The sequence below is a fragment of the Saccopteryx leptura genome, chromosome 1 (assembly GCF_036850995.1).
Source record: "Saccopteryx leptura isolate mSacLep1 chromosome 1, mSacLep1_pri_phased_curated, whole genome shotgun sequence".
Taxonomy (NCBI): Eukaryota; Metazoa; Chordata; class Mammalia; order Chiroptera; family Emballonuridae; genus Saccopteryx; species Saccopteryx leptura.
Window position 1 is genome coordinate 171462107 of NC_089503.1, and position 23959 is coordinate 171486065.

At 46.4% G+C, this 23959-nt stretch overlaps 1 protein-coding gene across 2 annotated transcripts in view; it reads left to right on the forward strand.

The window, feature by feature from the left end:
- Window positions 1-23959, forward strand: part of TGFB2 (transforming growth factor beta 2) — a 72367-nt gene that overhangs the window by 14169 nt on the left and 34239 nt on the right. Inside the window, exon 2 of one of the 2 annotated variants that reach the window (XM_066380186.1) lies at window positions 683-766. The exons of the other annotated variant lie outside the window; for it this stretch is intronic. Within the exon in view, the coding sequence (XP_066236283.1) occupies window positions 683-766 (84 nt within the window). The remainder of the gene's footprint in view (window positions 1-682; window positions 767-23959) is intronic. 2 annotated transcript variants of the gene reach the window in all.

A 23959-nucleotide genomic window follows, 5' to 3' on the forward strand; every position in this document is an offset into this window, starting at 1 on the left:
GCAGACCAGTACCAAATGGCCCACAGACCGGTACTGGTCCGCGGCCCAAGGATTGGGGGCCACTGCTTTAAAGGATTTCCAAATTTCAGGATGGAATAATGACCCGGGCAGATCCGTGTTGTCCCATTCTAGGAGCCCTAAAGGTTTCAGCCGTAGCTAAGCAGCCCCAGACCAGTATCCACTGGGATTTTTGACTCCTTCGAGGAGGAGTTTTCACGTGCGGATGAGCAATGATGACAGGTGATTTTAAGAAACCTGAAATCGAGGCCAACCAAATGAAAAACAGACATCGATTCTTCATAGGTAGGCTGTCTTTCGTCAAAGGAGGTCAAGGCTTTTCCTATTCCTCTTTAATAGAGGTCTAGGTATTTATTTTAACATCTTGGTATATAAATTGTACATTATTATTTTAACACGAGAGCATGGTCCAGGGAGAACTGAATTGAGGAGTCTTGACTGCCGGGGAAGGGTTGCCAAGAAACTGGCACCAGAATTCAGAATGCCCCTTAGATGTTTTGTGTCTAAAAGCCCCCTGGCCCCGAGGAGCAGGGACCCAAGATTGCTGGGGAAATGATAAGAGCGTTCAGTGATTTCCTCTTCTGGACTTTGAGTCTTTGTATATCTCTGTTCAAGGCGTCTCATCAGTAAAATAGCTAATGACTGTGCTTTTTAAAACTCCTAGCTGTCTGCCCAGTTGTTACAACACCCTCTGGCTCAGTGGGCAGCTTGTGTTCCAGACAGTCCCAGGTGCTCTGTGGGTACCTTGGTGAGTACACGTGTCTGCTTTATACCTCATTTCACATAGTGATATCGTCTTTCTGTGTAGCGTTTCTCTCTCGCGGGGAACTTGTCAGAGGCGGAAATGGGGACTCAGAGGTGCGGCCTTCTTGCTGCGCAGTCACAGAGGCGCCCCTGAATTTTTTTTTCAGTTAACCGTCTATGTGAGAAATGCCCACTGCATCACTTTGAGACCATGCGATGGTTTGACTGCTGCATGGGGCAGGGTTGCGGGGTACAGGAGGTGTGTGTCCCGGGGGTTACAGAGTGATTTGACCCCGGTGGCCAGAATGTCAGGGTTCTTTTTTATTTTTCCTTTTCTCAGTCTTATTTGTATCTAAGTCTTTATTCCTGGCACATAGTAGTTCCCATAGGGTCTGTGGGAGGGTCATGCTGATGCCATTATTTGGGACCTTCATGTTGTCATTTCTAGGTTGCATGAGAAATCAGGTGGTCATGGGTCAGGAGCCCAGCCAACTGGACCTGGGGGCTTGCCATGTGCTGACGCCACCTTGCCCTGACCTCCAGAGCCAGCGCCAGGCATCAGGCTGGGGAGGGGCACCCAAGCCAGAGGTCTCACTTCTTTCTGATGTGGAGCTTTATCCATTCAGCTGCTTTAATTGAGTGCCTGCTGTATGCTGGGCAGTGAGACCAGTGAGACCATCGCGAGGATTTAGACGTTGCTGACACCGAAGAAGTCAGTGGTGCACTCTGTTCCCGACTCATGCTCAGGAAGAGAGGAGGTGGACCTGTAATCCTGGCATTGGTTTCCTCTGCACTTTTTTCTTTTTTTTGAGGCCCTGAGAAGGTTTGAATTATACTGATTCTAAATGTGGGCCAAGGTCCTAGATAGGGGCAGAAGAAATGTTTTTATGACCCAAATAGATGTCTGACTCGCTGGAATAACCTACTCTGCTTTTTATTATGCTTAGCCTTGCCTCTCAGGCCTCGAGGAATTAAGTGGTGTGCTTACAGTGGCCCGTGCTGGGGCTTCCCGCCCAAAGGGACTGATTCTATTGAAATTATACATTTATTTTTGTCTGGAAAGAACGACAGGTCTTATCCATGCTTTGAAAGTTCTCTTTTGTGAGATAAATTTTATGTTATAGTCAACCTCTAAATGTGTATTTTATTTTACTGTCTTAACCAAGCAGTCAGTTGTCTGATTCCCCCCACCCACCCGGGATAGTAACTTTTTGGAAATGAAAAGGGAGGGAACAAGAGGAGGACATCTGTTGAACACTCCTTATGTCCCCGGTATTCAAGGCACATCCTCCTAGCCCTTCCCACGTTGGTCGGTCAGTTGGGAAGGACCAGGATGACGACCCCCATTTTCCAGGAAACTGTGCCTTGTCTGCATTCATGGAGCTAGCCAGCAGCAGAGCCCAAGTCAGAGTTCAGGTCCAGCCTCCAGGCTCTCCACCACACCCCGGGGAACCTGGACTTTATTATTATTGTCATTATTGTTTGCCTGCCTTTTGCTTCCCCTTTGCTATCCTCTCCCCGAGGTTACGGGTTCCTTACCTGCCCCTCGGGGGTTTCCTTTCCGCTTCCTCCTCCCGTGACACAGACGCACACAGAGTGCCCCCCCCCTCCTTCGCATGGCTTTCCCCCTCCCCCTGCGACACGCCTCACGCTAGGTTATTTTCGGACAGCTCACGGCTGTAGCCTTCCCTCTTTCTTTAATGAAATAGACTTGGGGATCCACCCTGCTCTGAAAGTCTGGGGACATCGAGAGTGTCTCAGACGGCATGGGGAAGGGGGCCGGGCGGAGGCCACACGTGGACTCCTCTCGGACCTTCCACGTGGGACTGCCTTCCACATGGGGCTGCCGAGCGGTGGGACTCTGCATTTTCTTTCTTTCTTTTTTTTTTCTTCTCTGTCTCTGTTCTTAGAAATAGTAATTGAGTAAAAATGTAAGGGAGCTGGTGCCAGGCGGCAGGCAGCCAGGGTCGAGGTGAACTTCTCCGTGCTTGCTGAGTGGAGGCCGGCCTTGCCAAGCAGCTCGAGGGCCACCCCTGTCACCTTGTGTGAACCTCTCCTCCATTCCAAGGAGACATTGGGAGCAGCCACAGGGAGTGTGGGGCCCAGGAGCCTCATGCTCCTCTCACTCCCTCCAACCTGGGTGTAGCTGGTGAGGGCTGCTCGGACCCTGGTGATGGGCCGGCGGGTTCCGAGGCCGCTGCATCCCTCACCGACACCCCTGGAGGGTGAGACTGTCCTTGGTCCCCTCGGACCAGGTGGCTGCTCACTCATTTTCCTCCAAATTCCAGGTAGGACGCAGTTAGTTAGTCTCAGAGCTTGTCTAATAAAATAGAAAAATGCAGAAGATCTCTTCCTGAATGTGTGGGATAAAAGTCATGAAAGCAGTTTCAGGTTTTTAGGTTTTTTTTTCTCCACGCCCTCCCAGAGAGAGAGGCTTTAAGTGCTTGATGAAGATTGTTAGATGGCACTAGTGTCCCCTGTGGTGTCCTTGAAAACATTTCCTGGCCTATTCCACACCTGCAGCAGCTGCGGTGAGCGGAGCCACGGGATCTGCATGTTGGAGTGACACTTCAGGTACTTCCTGTGTCACAGAGTTCACTTCTGTCCAGGCAGTGGCTGCTCTCGCTGTGCAGGTCTGTCACTGCAGTCTGCCAGCACAGAGGGATTCAGGCTGGCAGTGCCTCTGTGTGGTCAGCTGGTCCTGCATTTGTGGGATCCTGAATTCATAGCACAGTTACGTTTCCCTGTGGACTGTCCATTTCCCCAAGTCTATCGAGGTGGACTTGTTGATCCCATATATCACACACATTCACCCCCGAGGTCAGTGCATGTGCAAGGAAGTAAATGAATCACAAGGAGAGGGGTGAATGCCTAGCTTGGGGGTTAAGCATAGGAGTTAATTCCTTGACTCAAATTCCTTCAACCAGGCCACAGTAGAGTAAGGGGACAACTTCAGAACCAAGGCATCAGAATGTCTAAGTGACGTATACTTTATAATGTCTGAGTCAGTGGATAATGTTTAATTCCCCAAGGCTGTATCGGGTCAAAGCACTGCTGACCTCTCCGTGGCCTGAATCCTGTTCTGGGACATTCCGTGGGGTAGGGATCCAGCCAACAGTGGAATGTAAAGTCGACTACCTCAGCCAAACTCAGCTTCGTGTAACTATAGCTTTCACTTTCTTTTTTTTTTTTTTTTTTTTTTTTATAATTTTATTTTTTTAATGGGGTGACATCAATAAATCAGGATACATATATTCAAAGATAACAAGTCCAGGTTATCTTGTCGTTCAGTTATGTTGCATACCCACCACCCAAAGTCAGATTGTCCTCTGTCACCTTCTATCTTGTTTTCTTTGTGCCCCTCCCCACCCCCTATCCCTCTCCCATTCCCCCCTCCCCCCCGTAACCACCACACTCTTATCAATGTCTCTTAGTTTCACTATTATGTCCCACCTACGTATGGAATAATACAGTTCCTATTTTTTTCTGATTTACTTATTTTGCTTCGTATCATGTTATCAAGATCCCACCATTTTGCTGTAAATGTTCCGATGTCATCATTTCTTATGGCTGAGTAGTATTCCATATTGTATATGTGCCACATCTTCTTTATCTCAGTGGCCAGGTTGTTTCCATGTCCTGGCCACTGAGCTTTCACTTTCCAAATAGTGTTTTTCTACCCCCAGAGGTTCAGAGCAGGTGGAAATCTGACCCAGCTCTTCAAGAGAAAAGTTCATGTTAAATGACTTGATTTTTTCTCTGTGCAGCTCTATGCCTCCTCTTTTCCTGGGACCATTTTGGAATGAGCCAGGATTTTGAATCCAACATCCAGTATGGATGTTCTGTAACTACCCTACTGTTTTTGGCCATCGAACTATTAGAGAAATATCCACTTCTAATGGTCTGTATCACTACGCAGCCCACATGGCCATTGAAGTATGAAAAGAATGACAGATGGTGTTAATTCTGCTGCCAACCAGCTTTCAATGAAAAAAATGTCTACATTAACTGCAAATATAGATTTTTTTAAAAAAACAATTGAATTTATTGGAATGACAGTGGTTACCATAATTATACAGGTTTCAGGTGCCCAATTCTACAACACATCATGTTGTGTGTTCACCCCGCCCCAAGTCAAGTCTTTGTCCATCACCGTTTATCCCCCCATACCTTCCCCCTTCCCGCAACAAATATAGATTTTTACAATAAATGCCAAATGTAGGCAGAGCTCGTGGGAAGACAAAGGTCAAGAGATTTGTTCATTCAACAGTATTTATTGAGTGCCCACCATGTGTGAGGCACAAGTCTGGGCACGAGGGGTACTACCAGTGAATAAAACAGCAAAACACTTTGCCCTTGGGGCTCACATTCTGGAGGAGGAGTTGGACAATTAATGAAAAATATCAAGACTGGTAGAAGTTATGGGGAGGAAAGGAGAACAAGGTTGGGGCGTGGGGTGATAGATTACCATTTTAACTAAACTGGCCTGGGAGGTCATTAAGAAGGTGGCATGTGAGCAGAAACTTGAAGGAGGTCATAGAACGGGCTGGGGCTATCTGGGGAGGAACAGTCCTGGCAGAGGGGACAGCTGGTGCTGTTGCTGCCATGTTCAAGGGTTATCAGAAGTGTCCTGGGAGGTGATATTAGAGTAATCATAATGGACAGCTCATGTGGGGTCTTGGAGGCCATTGTAAAGTCTGGGACTTTTCCTCTGATGAAAATGACCAGAACGGTGGTTTTAGCCAAGGGGCTCCTGAGGCTGTTAAAGTTGAGAATAGCGACCAAGGGGACCAAGGCAGCAGCCAAAAGCCCAGAGCAGAGGTCTTTGTAACACATTGGGCTGGTCCTTTGCAGCTGCGTTTCTAGGTGCTACAGTGCTATGCCAAGAATTTCAAACAGACCTCGCTTGTCCTGAGATGTTTCTTAAGCAAGATAATTTGATAGGCAGGCTATCGTGGTCTCTATAAGACTATGTTTTCGGGATTTTCTTTTAAATTGTTTTGAACAAATAGCCCTGAATTGTTGGAAACATGACCCCTTTCTTTCTGAAAAGAAGCCCTCTTTGTACCCTTCTGTGCATGAAAATAGCCTCTTGGGTCTTTCATCTTGTTAGGACAAGTGTGGAATGACAGCTGTTGGAGTTTGTCCTTTCTTGTAACACGAAGGCACAGGCATTTCTGACTCAGTGGCCAGGGACTTAGGGAGCTAAACTTCTAGGTGACCATGCCTGGCCCTAAGAGAATGGTAAACTATCTTTTCCTGTGTGAAGTGGAGAGTATGGGCTTAGAAAGGTCTTTGGATCCATCCAGCTGTGCGTAGTGCCTTTGCCCAAACTTTGAAATGAGGTCATAAGCCAAAGAATTTGCAAAACTATGTCTTTTATCAGTCAGAAAGTGTTTCTGTTGGACCAGAGTTTGCTTTCTAATTTTTAAGTTTTGAGCACCAAGGTTTTACCCTGGGAAGTTATATCATTCTGCCATCTGTCTGGACAAGAGATATCTACAGAGTTAACCATACGTTGCTAGGTGCTATACTAGATCTGCCGGTAGCTGGAGGCATATAGCCTAGACCCCGTCTGCAGGAGCCTACAACTTAGTGAGGAGGTCAGGAGCACAAACCAAACAAACAAAACCAGGCAGCCAACACCACGCGGTTGATTAAAAGGCATCTGCGAGGTCAGGAGAAAAATTGCTTACTTTGGTCTAGAGAGGTCAAGAAAGACTTCTTGGAGGAAGTAATATTTGCTGCTTGGAAGATGACCTTTGAGATTGTAGCCTGGCAGTTATCAAGAAGCAACAGGAAGCTGCTTATGTTTTCTGGTAGGAGAAAGTTTGCCCTTTTGTGTTATTTTCTTCCTCTGTGAGCTTGCATGAGCATCCTCCTGATAAACCGTGAAAGAGCAGAGGCACTTGGTGTGTTCTGTGCAAAAAACGATGTGTTCCCCCAGTGACCCACTTGGAAATACCGAGGCTGGAGACCAGGGCGTGACTGTCGTATCAAGTATTAGTTATTCAAAGTAAATATCTTGAGAAGACATAATTGACCTGTCACATGTAAAATCCATTCCGCCCAAATGTGCCATGATGTGTGGAATATAACATTGTTTTACAAGCTCAAGGTCACTGTCTAGAGCTCTTTTCTTCTTCTCGATGGCCTAGCACAGGGATTGGTCTCTCCCTCCTATTACATGGAGGGGGGCTGTGGCTGTGGCCCTCTGCTATGACATCTTTATTCTCAGGCCCAGGTTGATGGAACAGGCTCCAGCCTGGGCATTCTGGCCGCATGGCCGGACCATGCCTTTGGCCAAGCCTGATGTCACTAACACAAGAAGAGGGGGTGCAGGAGAAGGACTACATAGCGCTGGGCCCAGGGAAGGAGGACAGACATTTTGAACAGGTGATACTGTCCACCACAGTGGGAGTGGAGGAGTTGGGAAAGAGAGAAAGATTCCACCCGCATTAAAAACTTTCTGTTCAGTGGTCCCAGCCTTATCCGAAGTTTTTGCTTTTCACGCTTTCAGTGTCTTACACTCAACTGCAGTCCAAAAGCACTGAGTGGAAAATTACAAAAATAATTAATTACCTTCAAGTGGTGCACTATGATGAACTCTCACTATCCCGCTCGGTCTTGCTCCAAATGTGACTCATCCCTTTGTCCAGTGTGCCTGCGCTGTCGATGCTCCCAGCCGTTAGACACTCAATAATTGCTTTCTGCTGTTGGATCGACTGTCATGGGATAATGGTGCTGGTATTCAAGTCACCCCTATTTTACTCACTAATAGCCCCAAAGCACAAGAGCGGTGATGCCAGCCATTTGAATGTGCCAAAGAGAAGCCGTAAAGCACTTCATTAAGTGGAAGGGTGAGAGCACTATGGTAAGATATTATGAGAGAGAGAGAGAGAGAGAGAGAGAGAGAGAGAACATCCACATAGCTCTTATTGCAGTATGTTATCCTGATTGTTCTATTCTGTTATGATGTCTAGTTGTTAACCCATTACTGTGCCTAATTTATCAAAGGAGCTTTATCATCAGTGCATTTGTAAAGGAAAGTAGCTAAAATTTGATGCTATCCAGGATTTCAGGCAGCCACTGAGGGTCTTGGAACATGTTTTCTGTAGATAAGGGAGGACTGCTATATTGTGCTTGTGACGTGATTGAACCCACACTGTTGTTTTATCTGTGGAATCATGAGGCTCTCTATCCTGCATATTTGGTGAATCATCGGCAGATTGACTTTTTAAGACAGATGTAAATGCCATTTCTCCTTCATTTTGATGTGACTTGCTCCTCCAACTGACGGCAAGTTTCCCTGGTGTAAAAGGCCCGGTGGCAGCCCTAGGTTCCTGAAGCAGGTCCTGATAGGTGCAATGTACGTATGTCAGGGAGACTCTGGAACTCAGGCTTCCCTCCAAAACTTATAGGGACATCCATTGGCCTTAGGGTCTCCTATTGTCACCACAGTCCTGACGTGCTCATCAATAGCCAGTGGATGTTGTCCACAGTAAGGGTCCAGGCTAAGTCTGCATGGGAGTTTAAGTCTGTAGTGCTTAACTTTTAGCTGGGAGGGCCTTGGAGCAGTGGTTTTCCTATTTCTTATCTCTGTGTGAATTTCACGACAATGAAACTATTTAAGCATGGTGCAGCATGTGCTTCTCTGGAATCCAGTCTAACCTAACCTGGGTCTCCTGGCATTGACCTCTCAGAAGATTGCTTAGAGGTATGGTCTTTCCTGCTGTGTCCAGCAAGCAAACTGGAGAGTAACCGTGCTTGGCATGGGACATCTCCTATGTGACCCTCAACACAGGGACAGCCATCCATCTGCACCCATGGCCCCTGAGCGTGCCGTGTGCTTGCAAGTTCATAGTCATCTGTGTAGCCTATTCTTAGTAGCAGCAGATGCTGAGATCTTGCATCCTGCTCTTGGGGTCAGCGGTGGGAAAGAGCACAAAAAAAATGAAAGCATTGTTCCGCACATGGCTGGCCATCTGTATTTCTGAATTGCCCTGTTGTGCGTATGATGCAACTCCCAAAGCTGTTCTGTTGAATGTGAACTTTGTCCACCGACTGGAGTCTAAATTGGTTTTGGATCCTTCTGCGATCGGCATGGTCAGACCATATTTTTCTAATATTCGGCTGGATTGTGTCTTTGCTCCGACGGACCGACTTGTCTGTGTTCACCTCCACAGCAGGGTCGCTTCTTTATTTTCCTGGGCCCTGCATTTCCTTGCGCTGCTACTTATCTCATCCATTGTCCACATTGTGAAGGCTGGAGGGCAGTGCCCAGGGAAACCGCGGCCATTGTGGCTTTGAGGACTGTCGACTCTCGTGTTATTTAGGGAGAGAGCAGACTGTTTTTCAGAAACTAAACAGAGGTAGCACCACGAGCAGCTAAGCCACTAGGAACGCTGAGGCCCTGGCGAAGTCTGGGACTCGGGCTGTGGATGTCAGAGCACACTATGCTGCAGTCTCTGTTTCTTATGCATCAGAGATTCTTAACCTCACGAAGTGGCAGAACCGTCTAGGGGACATTTACAGTATACGCAAGCTGGGGTCCACCTCCAGAAATCCTGACTCAGTTGGTCTGGAGTGGGGGCTGGCACCTTTAGTTTGACAAAGCCCCCTGGGGTGATCCTAACGCACAGCCAGATTTGAGAACCTCTGTTGGGGGGGAAGGGGCGGACACGACAACACAGCTTTTGCTAAAACTGATTTTGTGTCTAGTTATCCATGCTCTAAGATGACTGAATTTCTTGGTGAAGAAAAGACACATATTTGGGTGGGAGTGTTGATAGCTAAAGAGGGTAGATTCTGTCTTTAGAAATAAAGCAAATACTAATGACAGTGATAGCCATCAGTTATTGTATACTTATATTAGGCACTGTGCTAATCTCCCTAGTATCCCTATAAGATAAATACTATTACCATTCTCAGTTTTACAGAGAAGGAAAACAAGGCTTGTAGATGCCATGTAGTTTTCCCACAGTCACACAGCCAGTAAGTGGCAGAGGCCAAACTTGAACTTGGTCTGTCTGGCTCCAAACCTCATCCTAACAGTCACTCCCCGAAGATGAAAAACTTCAATACAAATAAAAAAGTTTGGGATGAAAGGATGAGAGTCAGAGAAGGAAACTCCACTGAGCAAGAATAATTTGCATCTAGAGTAGCAGATTTTCAACTGGTGTGCCACGAGAATTTTTAAAATATGCAGTACCTGACTATTTAGTCACGGGCACTGACTTCTTTTTACTTAGATTGTCAAGTAAAAGAAATGACAACCTCTAACACAGCAATAGCCGTCTAGTGAGAATGAATCAAAATTATACCAATTTTATTTTCTTCAGATGGGCAAAAAATATAATTTTGAGTGTGTCGTAGAATTTTAGGCATTAGTTTATGTGTGCCATGAGATGAAAAAGGTTGAAAATCGCTGATCTAGATATTAGGAAATTCCTCTTTTTTGAAAAAAGAGAGAAAAAAAGATGTTTGGATGTCTTTGTTATTCTTCTTTAAATTTAGTATTTCTCTCCCACAAACCTATGACACAACAGGTCATAGGAGCCAAGGGTTTGGACACTGGTGTTGAAATTAGGCAGTGGTTTCCGGCCTTAGTTCTTCTCTGTCCTCTGTGTTTCCCATTTGAAGAGTGGAAACGAATTCTTCTTTTACAGATGTATATGAAGTATATGGTATATTCTTCCAGTAATTCTCTTGTCCAGATGAGGTCATCACTGGGGTGTGCAATGTAAAATTCTAGTGAAACCCTAAGAAATTTCATCTTCAATTCCCAGCAGTCCTATCTGTCCCCATCCATATGAAGAAATTATTCAGGCACCCAATAAATACTTGTTAGCTGAGTGAGTGAAAGAATTTTGCAAGCCCAGGGCCGTCACAGAACTAGTGTTTTGCATATTACGAAGGACATTTTGGGAAATGAGAGAGGTCTTCGTCCATTGGCACGCCCCCAGGTTTCTCCAGGGGATGCCACACAGGCTGTTAGCCATACTCCCAGTTGCCTACCTGGGGAGACTTCCTGTACACTAAACACAGCAGTATTAATAGCCTTAAAAAAAGTATCATTATCATCAGCCGCTGCTTCTAACTCTCAGCCTTATTGAAGGCTACAGACTTTTTTCTTCACTCTTAGTACCATTTTTTATAAGATAAGTTAGGAAAAGTTCAAAGTCCTCAGGGCACGTGAGAAGTGGGAGAGAAGCTACTGTCAGCCCACAGGAAAGAGAAGCCCAATTGTGACCCATTCTTACCACAGATAGAACTGTAGGGACACCCTAGGGTAGATGCTGCTCCCTCAGGCAGTTCATGCTGCAGTCCCTGGAGTTATAAAGGACAGATTGGCTGGTGTTCTTGGGTCCTTGCCAGACAATGCAGGTACTTTTAGGGCTCTTCCTGTTCCAGTCTTATTTCTGCTTGCAACTTTAACACATGCAGGCTCCACTGAAATGACTTTTAAACTACTCTCTGGGTAGTGTGGGAGAGGTTGGATTAGTACGACAGCCTTTAAGCAATTTTTTTTTATTGCTAAATATCCAGCAGGCTGAACAGAGGAAATTCAAGCCTAACCCTGGAGGGACCCCTGTTTAGTCATCCGTCTAGACAGAGGAGTTCATATAATGGACCTCTCTGTTTCTTTTGCTTTGTTATAGCAGACGGTGGTCCTTTTCTTTAAACTTTGTGAAGATGTCAGCATTTGTTTGTTTTTTATTCCAACTTACTGTTGATAAGCCAGGAAAGTGACTCACACACGAGCCAAAGATGACTCGAGTGTGACAAGTAGTCTGTGATACAGAAGAAAGAAAATGCAGACCTCGGTGAAACCCTGGCTGGGTGACATTGGGCCAGTCAGTTACCCTCTCTGAGCCTCGTTGTTCTCTTCTCTAAAATGGGGATTAATTTTTTAAAATCCACTTCTTCATGACACTTTAAAAAAAGAGGTGATCTCACACACAAGCATGCTTTGCATCCTGGTAGGGACAGAATAAACTCCTTCATTCATTCATTCATTCACTGAAAGGTGATCCGTGGAGCCTATACGTGTTTGCTCTTCTGTTTTGAGAACCACAGAAAATTCGCCCCTCATTTTTAATATCAAGTTGGCATCTGCTGAGATAAAGCAAGTGATTTTTTTTTTTAAACGATACCCATTTCTGTAATATCAGGGAGGTTGTTTAAAAACTGGCAGAAGGCCTGACCAGGCGGTGGCGCAGTGGATAGAGCGTCGGACTGGGATGCGGAAGGACCCAGGTTCGAGACCTCGGGGTTGCCAGCTTGAGTGCAGGCTCATCTGGCTTGAGCAAAAAGCTCACTAGCATGGACCCAAGGTCACTGGCTCGAGCAGGGGGTTGCTCAGTCTGCTGAAGGCCCGCAGTCATGGCACATATGAGAAAGCAATCAATGAACAACTACGGTGTCGCAACGAAAAACTGATGATTGATGCTTCTCATCTCTCTCCGTTCCTGTCTGTCTCTCCCTATCTATCCCTCTATCTGACTCTCTCTCTGTCCCTGTAAATAAATAAAAAAAAAAAAAAAAATCTTAATAAAAAAAAAATAAAAATAAAAACTGGCAGAAGGACGTTCTTTGTCTTATCAGGAGGGCTCAGAACTCTCAGCACTTGCCTAAAAACACCAGTTGTGTTAGTAACTACATATTTCTACAGCAAACTGGTACATCTCTCTGCCTTGTCTTTTCACTGTAAGCCCACTGAATTGTCCTTGAAATCAACAAGGTGGGACTTTTTGTTTAATTCTGTAAATATCCACCCAACACGTATTGCCTCAAGGGCTTGGTGCCTGAATCACACCAGGATAAAAAGTGAGAAAGTTAGGGATGATCCCCTCCCAGGAGGCGCAGCACAAACAGCCCAGAGGAAGTCACTGGGACCACACACCCAGGTAGGAATGGCTCCCCCGACATGGGATTGGGCATGTTGCCTCTTTAAGCCTCGGTTTCCTGCCTTCCACTAAAATGGGGTCATTCCAATAGGTCCATGACACATAATATATACTCCTCAAACCGAGCTTTTGTTTTTTTTTTATTCAAACTAGCTTTTGTTGTCTTTTTTTATTGTTATAATTGTGCGACACTGCCCTTGAGCAGCTTATATGCTATTTGTGGAAACTGATTTGTAAACTGACTACCCCACCCAAAGTAGAATAAAAAAAAAAAAAAAATCACTGTCTATTTCACAAGTAAAGGGCGATGGGAACTCAAGGCCAAGGCAGGTCCAGCTTTTCAAAGACGCGACCCCTCGCATACCCGTGCGTCCGGAGCAGTGAGTAGCCACGGCCCCCCAGGGAAAAGGCAAAGAGAAAAACCAGCCTCTTCTTCTGTCAAAGGACAGACACAACTCCTGTCTGCGTTAATAACAAAGCTCTTCACATTTCACGGTACAGTTCATGCCGTTCTCGTGCACTGAAATTCCATTAAGGACCCGGTGCTTCACATGGCTGCATGGATACGGTATGTCTGAGTCATGTCTCTTTCAATGCAACTGCGATCAATAAAACACCCCAGGAAAATGTGGTTAACCACAAGGACATCCCTCCTTGCCACCCCCTCCCCCGAAGCGGCGGGTGATTCTTTCAGTGCTCAGCTCCTTCTCCTGATACACTTCATGGTGAGGGAGACTCAGGCTTCTTCAAGCACAAGGAGCCGGAGTTCTGTCCTTGGGCTCGTTGCCTGTTCCCGTGTGTATGGCTTGTCCCACTCCTGACCCCTGGCAAGCCCAGTCTTGTCCTGTAGCTTGCGTGGCTGTGGGTGGGAGAAACTCTGCCCAGTGTCATGGGTATTCAGGACAGATGCCACCTAAGGATGCAGTCTGAGTTCCCCAAGGGACTGGCATGAGTTGTGAATGCGCAGGGTGGGCTCAGAGAGACAGAAGGGAAGGAGAGGAAGGGAGGGTAATAGAAAAATGTGTGTATCTGCTTGTTCTTGGGGCCTGTGGCCACTTGAGCAGCAAAGCCACACAGGTGTCTGTCTGCTGACTGCAACTGTCATCCCAGCATCCTTGAAACATGACCCCCTGTCCTCCACAGGGGAAGCGTGGCCTCACTATTACCCTAAATTGTAAAAGACTGAGAGAGCATGCTGTGTTTTCCTTATTCTTCGGAAAACGTTGAGCTATGTTCCTCTCTGATGTTCTGAGTCAGCCCTGTTGTTCTTCTCAGGGTGCCTTGTGGGGGGGGGGGGCATGTACATGTTTGAAGGTTCAATGTCTGGAGGATGAGATGAAACCAGTTTTGAAAACGGTAGCCTTTTGCTGTTCTTGTGTCAGAGAGAGGTTCGGTGCCGACATCTAAATCCCTGAAGGGCCAGTGTTTAAGTCCCTGGCTGTGATATAACCTAATTTTATCATTGCTCTCTCCTTGCTTTTAGTTAATGGAGAAGGCAGGGGGTGAGGGGTGTCTAAATAAGTCCCACCTGACTTCTTTTACTTAAAGAACATGTGACCTTTTGCTAAGGATCTAGATCTCCTTTCTCTAATTCACACCTACTCAGTAATAACAAGAACACCGCCAACAATAATAACATTAATTACTTCTACTTATGTAGTGTTTGTTACACTCCAGGTATGCTCAGGGCACTAAAGAGATACTGGTTCATTGATCCTGGCAAGAATAGATCCCTCTCACATATAAAGAAACGGCACAGAGAGAGATGGGGAGCTTGCCCCAGATCAATGGCTATGAAGTGGTAGAGACAGGCCGCACACCCTGTCAGCATGACATACTCCCATTAATTGGAAGCCCACGTCAATCACCTGTCATGTGACCCAAGACGCAGCAAGATGGAGTCATGGTTAAGGATACACACTCCAGAATAAAATTGCCTGGATCTGTTTGGGAGAAAGGCCGTCCAGCCTGGAAGTGGGCTCCATCTGGCCTAATGTATATCAATCCTTTGTATATTGGAAACCAATGTAGTGTGAATATGCCCCATGCACCTTGGGGTCTAAACGAGGAAAAGAGCCAGCAGCGTCCCCTGTTCTCCTTGGATAGCTTTTTCTTTCTTTCTTTCTTTCTTTTTTTTTTTTAAAGGAACGAACCCCTTTGCTTAGCAAACAGTACAAATGTTTATAGAGCTGTAGGACTTTTTAATATCTTTATTTGAATTGCATGGAGCAGCCAAATGTAGTTTGGCCCTGGGCTGCTGTGTACACGTGTCCGGGTGCCAAGAATCAACTGAGCTCCGCCTGAGATGCCACGCATTCCAGGCCTGTTACCTTGTAAGTGGAATATTTACCAGATTTTTGCTTCATCTGCAGAGCTGGGCTGGGGGTGGTGGGGGGGAGGGGCAGGCTGCCAGTGAGGGAGCCCAGTGTCCAGAGGACCCCCCGAGTGGGGAGGGGGCTGGGAAGGTGAGCCAGGAGTTGCCAGAAGCAGCCCCTTTGCTGGCACCTGTAGGGGCTGATGTGTCAGGGTGCTTCCCATGGGCCAGGCACTGGGCTAAACTGCGCTTGCTTTCCTGGTTGACCCTCGCCGCTCTGCGTTGTCCCCACTTTATAGACGGGTACATGCACTTGTGAGAGACTCAGTGGGTTGCCCAAGGTCCTGTTCTGAGGTCTGTCTGGATCATTAGTAAAACAAGTAGAGAAAAGGGATAGGAGTGACCATGTCCGGTCCGGATGGGCTGGGCACTCTCTCTGTCCTCATTGGTCCTCACTCCCTCCCAGCCTTCCCACTTGCCCTGCAAGGCAGGTGTCGTACATATTCTACAAATGAGGAAATGGAGGCCTGATGAGGTTAAGAGACATTTTGTGCCCAAGGCCAGCTTTTAAGTGGCAAAGCCAGGGGTAGAGAGTCCGGGTCTGCTGCATCCCAGAACTTAACTCTGCACCATGCCTTCATTTGACACCAGTGCCAAGATTAAACACACACACACATACACACACACACACACACACACACACCCCTAAACCTCAGCTCTCCCTGTCCCGTTCCTAAAAGAGAAGGGGCTTCTAGCCAACCTGCACTGAACTCCACATGCCAATACACAAGGTTAGTCAATGCAATGACATTAGGAGTGTGTGTGTGTGTGTGTCTGCACACACAGTGGGGAAGTTCTGGGCTGGAGTCAGAGAGACTTATTTCCAACTCAGGAGGTCAGCAGTGGCCAAAAGAGCGTGCATCATGTCCCATAGTTCTGTTTCATCATCACTTTATTTGATGACTAAACGGTGACAGGACGCCTAAGACCAAGGTCAGCAGAAGAAGAGGGCGAAGACCAGCTGTAGCTCTATCTGCTCTCACCTAGCGGGCCCTGCTATGGGGACCTGCCACATGGCTGTCACTTGGGTGGGGGGAGAGATTGTGTGGAAATTAAGCCATGTCACCAGAAACAACCCCACCTACACCCCCACCCAGAAGTGCTCAGGTCTGTCCACCAATGAGGCTGGAAATAAAATCAGAACCTTCTGGTTCGGAGGCCCTTGGCCAGAGCCCTTACTTAGCTCCATTGTCTTTGCTTTGTGGTTGGGGGGCAGGGGGGTGATGCTTTGGTTGATCCTGACCCCAAAGCCACGTTTTTAGCTGAAGGTGGGAAATTATCAAAACAGAGGCATGAAATGAAGTAGGCAGGAGGAACCCCCACCCCCACAGAGAGAGCGTGATTCAAGGCACATGTCGCCTGAGCAAGGCCACTGCTTCATGCCGATGCCAGACTGATAAAGTGACCCATTTAAAGCACGCGGGGTCACTTTCCAATTAAAGGAGGGAGTCAGGTGATTTCTTGGTGGAAATTCCGATTTCTGTTTTCTCTCTGCTGGCTTTGCCGTGCCCCTGTGTCCCGTTGGACATTTGGGCTCAGGAACGGAATCCAAAGAATGATTTCCCATCATTTCCAACCTTTGAGGCAGAAGGGAGTGGAGTAACTCACCTTCTAGTAGAACCGTGAGAGTTTAGGGGGAAGAGTCCGGGTCAGGGAAAGAGGACTAAAGTGAACAGCTCCTCCCAACACAAGGCTAAGAGCACCTTCAGGTGCCACCTCCAGGGCTCTCCCTTCTCGTCCTTGTCAAGCCCTGCTGCTCTATGGAGGCATGATGGGCTCATCTTGATTTTTGAAAATAAACATTTATGGCATGAGGAGGTCATTATATGACACCAGCCATAGAGTACACAGTTTTTAGAGTCGTTGGAAATAATTGTACTTTTGAATTAAACTCTAGATGATAAGGGAAAGTTTGGGGAAAGAATAGAAAGCAAAGTAAAGGCTGTTTCCAATTAGAAAGAAAGAAATGTATGTTGGGCAGATGAAATGTGTTATGCTCACTTTGTTAAAGATGGAGGCCGTCACCCAGGTGATATTAATGTGTGTTGAGAATCCTTGTAGCGTGGGGCTTGGTTTTGGGATTAAGCCTTTCCCACCCTTTTTGATGTGGGGTGGTACAATCCAATCATGCCTCAGAGAAGTGACTTTGTATTAGAGACTTCCCTATTTCGTATATTGGATTAGAGGTTTGGATTTCTACACTATAAAATGGGGACAAAACGGGAGCTTGCGCTCTTGGTTCCTGAGATTATCATTAGAAGAGAGAGCAGAGCAGAGAAAGGCCACGTGGAGGAGGCCAGGGGAAGAAGCCAAGATGGCGGAGTGTTGAGTGAAAGGCCAGTTTGTGTAGAGTTTGTATCTGGGATAAGGAAGGAGATGGGGAACTGAGAAGAATAAGGCTAGTGAGCTAGAAACCTTTGATTCTAGGAAACTCGGATAAATCAGTAGCTTTGTGAGCACTGAATGTGATTGGGTTTTGGAGCCCAGTGTGTGTTTTTACTTGTCCGCCAGGTGCAAGCTAGGATTAAAGACTATGGCCCACCAGTTTGTGGCTCCGTTGTTTCTTTACCGACTGTCTGAATCCAATGTGAACCTGCATGAGCCAGGCTGCTGTGATAGTGGCCCTGGCCCTGCCTGCTGGCTTTACATTGTACATGGGGGACAGGGGGCCCCGAACCTTTCAATCCTGCCCTGGGGTATCACAGCACAACTATGGAACCGGATTTAGGGTGTAAACAGAGTTCTAATCGGAAAGGCATGAGCCCAAATGAGCCCACATTTAGAAGGACTTGAACCCCCTGTTCTCTCTATGTATAATTTCCCCTTGGGTTTGTAAGTGACCTTTAGAAGGGACCAAAATACAAGGCAGGGATGCATGTGTCTTTTCCTTAAATGCACCATCTATTGTAAATATGAATCTACATTGAGAGACATACAAGAATGTTCTGAAATGCAATCACAGGACTGCTGATTTCGCTTTCAATGGTCCCTTTTCCTTTTATGGGGAAGCAGGTGGCCTGGGGGGAGGGCAGTCACAGGGCTACAGTGTCACAACAGGCTCCTTAGGAACTCCTACCAAGATGTGACCATCCTTGTATAAGCCGTTCATCCCCTTACACCACAGTGCTGGGGAGTTGTTTTTACCAAAGAGCTTTTAACGCTTGCCGGAAGACTCGTGAGACTTGGTGACATGTCCCCTGAGTCAGGGTTTCAAGGAGTTAGAAGTTTCAACAAAATGAACCTCTAGCTTCTGAAGATCTGTCCAGGAAAGGCATTTTTGGGTGAGAAAGGCTGCCTTTGGGTTTTCCCACCTAAAAAGGTAGAAAGTAAACAGGTACTGACAAAAAAAAAGTAGCAGATGTTGGGGCCTCCCCCAAAATGGTGCAGTGACACAAGAATGCCTTCCCTTCACTTTTTCTCTTCCTTTCGACATCATGGAGTTTGTTATGCATGCCTCCTCTGTGGCAGTGTGACTGTACTGTTGACATACCGTTACTTCAATGATATAAAGTCATTTGAGAGTATTTTCCCCCATTTCCTCTTCCAGAACATCTTGATTTACTTTTAAAAAAAAAATAGGGGAAAAAAAAGAATTAAGTACTGTGTTTCCAATGCATTGAGTAGGGGTTTATTTGAATGACTATCCTGTCGTTCATTATTTTGTTATACGTGCAGTGACGATCTTTTTCATGGAGATAGCTAAAATAGCCATGGGCGTTGGGCAAGAATGGGAATGACCTGAGCTAGCACTTATATGAGACGTCACGAAGATTATAAATGAGATTATAGCTAGAGCAGTGCTTTGTAACTTGTGTGTGTATGTTGGTACTTCATAGCAAAAGCACTGAAAGTTTTCTTGTATGCAAGTAAGACGATGGGTCAACAAATCGAGTGGATGCAAGAGTGTGTTTCTAAGACATGTCCTACTGAACCAGGCTCCCGTGCGCCTGCTGGTTCCTGATACTAATGGTTATAAACCAGTGGGTAGAGGCAGATCCTAGGGCTGTGCTGGTTCATAAAGCAGTGGAAAGACTGGCTCCCATCCCCAGGGTTTCAGGTACTGCTACTGATTTGACATATGGGACCTTCTCTTAGTTCTCCGTTGGGAGAATCTTCTTGGCATCAGACTCTGAGACCTGGTACAGGCTTCCCTCTGCTCCCAGCAGTCTGTTAGTAATATGAGGGCACATGCACTGAGTCCTCCCTATGTTCCTATCCATTACGGTGTTTTACCCTCCCTAGCAATTCAGAGAGGCAAGAGTTAGCATGATCGTTCGAAAGATACAGACATGAGTCTGGGTCCTTGTCCTTATGCTGCTACATGGCCATTGTCCAGGACCCATTTCCACCTGGCCTCATCCATTCCCTTCCCTCACTCACACCAGCCTTGTGAGAAAGGTGGTCTGACCGACGGTTGGGGCACTGGGACTGGCTCTGTGCTGACCACCTGTATATCTAGGTCAGACTCATGAAGCGCTCTCAGGATTCTTAGACCGTTCTCTGAGATGTTCTAAGGTGCCGGCCAGGGCTAATCCAGGGCTGCCACGGAACCGTGACATAGGTGCCCTGTTGTACCACAGCTGTGCTCCCTCTTGGCCAGCTTTCATTCACCTGCAAACACAAAAGCAAAAATAATTCACTCCAATGAGATGATGGAACTGGATCCTCTCGCACTTGTCTGACACAGCAAAATCTTTCCTCCACGTTGTCTCACCTCTAAAAGTAGTCCAGCAACACACCTGAAACTAACAGGATGGTGTATGTCAATTGTCTAGCAATAAAGAAATTGTCCGATGAAACCAACGTAATATGGCAAGACATGGACATCTTCAGTGTTAAGACTCACACACCTGCCATGGTCCAAGCTATTCCAGCGATTTTAGGGTGCAGTTGAGTGCATGTCGGTGAGCCCTGTGCTGTCTTTGCATGAAGCATCCATCTCTTTACCCTCGTTGGCTCCTTTTCATTCTGGGTATGTACATGTGGTACATCACCACGGTGTCCTGGGTTTTACTTGCCTTTGCCCTGACATATTTAGGAAGCACTGGCTGATTCAAAGAGTTCTTCTTTAATGAGGACTTGAGTGCTTTTTTTTGAGAATTGGAGGAGAGCCATTGACTTGGAACTAAATAAAGGCATTTGTCTCCTCCTGTCTACACTGCCGTCCAGAGAGAAGCGAGTGCAGAGAAAGCTTCCTAACCCCCCCCCCCTTCCCCAGTGTTGAGCCCCTGTCTGCAGCCAAGACTTTGGAAGCCTTCGAAAGAAAATAGAGGGAGGGGCACCTAAGACAGAGCCTAAGCTTCCCTAAAGAGAAGAAACGCATTTTGTTTCTCTCAAAAATCTTCTCAAAATGACAGTGCCTTCATCTTTGCCTGGGTGTCAAGTAAATTGGAACTGGTTGTGTTAACTCTTCAGACACCCTAGCTGTTCCTGACTAGTCAGTTCTCTCTGACAGTGTCCCTGAAAGCTGATTAAAATTGGTCCATTTGATAGCTGCTCAATGCCAGAATCACACTACTGAAGCTGAACCCCGGGGCGCGCTCAGATAATTAAATAAAAATAACACATACTTAAACATTTTTAAAGTGCTTAGCCATGGTCAAGTTGTGCAAGGGAGACTCTTATTTAAAGACTGTTTTTATTTCCTTTTGCAAACGGTGGCCTGACCTTGAACAGAAACCGCTTAGTGCTCAAGTGAACACGATTTTTTAAAACAAGCCTTAGCACACGGAGCCCCATTCCAGAACGCATTGGTGCCGCAGTCCACCTGGATTCCTATAATTCCTGTAGGTTCCCCTATCTTAATTGCCCATGGCTGTGTTGCCAATACAAACAGGATGGGGGAAGAGTACACGCCCTTAGCAAATACATCTATCAACCCTAGGAAAAAGCACCATCCTTTGAAACTGTAATAGTGTTTGTAAGGTACTGCGTTGACCATCTACTGAAATGCTAATAAGGCTATCGGATAACTAAACATTCCTCCCGGGCGATCCTCACTCCCCACCACCTTCCCCTTCCAGGTTCAGGGCCAGCATGCAGCATGAGGAACAGTTCAGACATTCCGTTCAGCTTTTTTTTTTTTCCCCGGGCAGCCTCTTTGGAAACTAACCCACAGTCAGATTGGCGATTTGTGGAGGATGGGCGATCTGGGGCCAGTTGGGTTCTGGAACCTTCCTCAGCCCTGTCTTGTGGGCCATTCTTCTTTGCCAGTTCTCAGTAGGACACCGGTGGCCTGCTAGGCCACCTTGAAGAGAATGTGCCGCCTGGGCAGACTGTTCTGCTATGGCCGTAGTATGAGTGCACAGGTCCCAGGAACCCCCGTCCTGCAGGCCAGGGTGTCCCCACTGAAGCAGTGGAGGGCCCGGTATGGAGAAAGCACCTCTGAAGGAAGAAGTTCTGGTATGGATTCAGATTTGTTGTCCCCTAAACTCATCTTGGGACCTTTGCTCATGTGAGATCGGCCGAAAAGTTTATTCGGGGGTCATCTGCCGGCTGAGTCCTAAGGTGGAGGTCAGCAACCGGTTCTCTAACAGGGAGAATTAAATAGGGGATTCGAAGGTGGGGGCTGGTAGTTGTTGGGGGGGTTAACTGTAAGTAAGCTGGGGGACCTTCCACACCCGGGTGAGTCAGACAGGATGCTTGGGGGAAGGTGATCTGGAACATCTAGTTTGTCAGTGTCCCTGCTCCACTTTAGGGAGGAGGGGGTCACGGCCCCGCCCGCAACCTTATCAGTGCATGATCTGTTAGTGTAGGGGGACAAATGAAACAAGCAGCAAGGATCTTCCTAATTTTAAGACAGTCCTCTGCAGTATCACTTTACAAAGGAACGCGCAGGTTGACCCAATTAGACCTCATATCCATCCCAGTGTATTTGGAGTGAGGGGTCGTGTCAAATAAGTATACATTGAATTGAAAGCCTCAGAATATAAAATATAAGATAACGGCATCTGCAAAATGGTTTGGATGGAAAAGACCAGAGACTTGCAATTTATTATGCATCCACAACAGAGACTGATATGAGTGCAAACGTTAAAAAGGGGGAGAGAATAATTAAGTGTTGGAATGCACTAATAAAAGTATAAGTTCCACAATAAGGAAGGTGATAGTTCTACCCTAGTCTGCCTTAAAAGTTAGGTTCAGGTTTAAGGGTCCAGTTTTACGATTAGAGCAGAGAGGGGAACATCCTCAAAGGTAAAAGGTTTTTTTTATAAAAAATAAGTGTAAGGAAATAGAGGTGTTTCCTTAAAAAAAAAGAGAGAAAAGATGGGGCTAGGGAATGTGAGACCTGGCTTTGGAATTCCTAAGTAAGGCCAAGTGGAAAGGAAATAACCCACCTCATATGGCAGAGCTAGACTCACTGGGTAGACTTGTAGGTAAGCATATTGGAGCAAATTGTAGGGAAAAGGCTATCTACCTGAGTTCTCTGGAAGTTGTGGGAGAGGCTGTCTTGTCTTGTCTTGTAGACAAACTGCAACAAAAGGAAAGAGATACCAATGACATTGAGAGAGTACCCAGCACCTGCCAGGCCATCCCTTTACAGGCCCTCGTTTCTAAGTGCAGTGAGGACTTTCAGAGAGACTTCATATGGGCTGCATTTTCTGTCAAACTGGCTCATCCAGACCCTCTATTCTTCTTCATAGCTACTCACTCCCTGTCCTGCATTTAAGATGTTGGCAGCAATAGCCCCTGGCATGTGATTAAATTAGTAAATAGCTGGCAATCCTAGCAGGGAGTGCCCGGCTGCTTTATTAGCTTAGCTTTAGGGCAAAGCAACAAATCAGCATAGTGCCTCCTCCTCATGAGGCAGCAGGCTAACAAAGAAATGGACTGAGAACAGAGAGAGGAAAGCTCACAGCACAAGCAAGATGCGCATGGGCCATTATACGCATCATTGCTGTGATTTTAAAAGGATTAGAGGAAGATTCGCAGGCTAGGAAGGAGTCACTACATCCAGGAAGCATGTCAGAGTCCACACCAGTTATCACAGAACTGCGGAGAGTGTATCTTCCTGCTCAGCGGAAGGGTGAAGTGTGCTTGTCCTGGAGTGACAGTGCGCTCTTTGCTGGGATGAGCAAGAAATGTCCAAGATGGTGCGTTCCAATTCTCATGTTGCTAGTGTTTTGCATCATCCTAGAAAGATTTTTTTTTCTCCTCAGTTTTTCAATCTGTAGAAAGAGATTAAAAATAAAAAGTGCTTCCCATCCATTAGGACAGCGACTGCCAGCCTTTTTCACCTCATGGCACACATAAACTAGTTATTAAGATTCCATGGCACACCAAAAAATAAATTTTTAGGTATAATCTTGATTCATCCACACAGGGGGGCTGTGATTGTGTTGGTTGTTATCATTTTTTTTTAATTTCACAATCTAAGAAGAAAGAGGTCACTTCTCCTGACGACATGCTCAGATATTGCATGTTTTAAAAATTCTTGTGGCACATTAGTTGAAACTCGCTGCATTAAGCAATTACAGATACTGTTCTGAATTTCCAACTTTAATCTGTTAGTGGAATCGACACATATGGCCTTCCTACCATGGACCTTGTAGGGATCCATTGCTGAGTTCTGGAATAGTTGTATGGATACCGATGTCGTGGGGTCATTGGCCTCTTTAAATGCCACTAGTGGGCCAAAAGCATGACTGTTCTGCCCTCTGGATATGGTAGAGAAAAGAAGAAAAAAACCCACAGACTGAAGAGAAGTAAAAAAAAAAAAAAGGCTAAAAAGAAAGTGGAGTAAAGGAAATTGAGAAGAAGAAGGAGGGAGAGAGTGGGAAAAAAAAAGAAAAGACCCCAAACCTTTATGTGCTTTAACAGATGAGACAGTGGTGGGACAGAGTGGCCTCAGCTGCCTGTTCCAACCATCAGGATGGCCTGTCACTGTGAAGCCATTCAAAGGGGATCTGTCCCT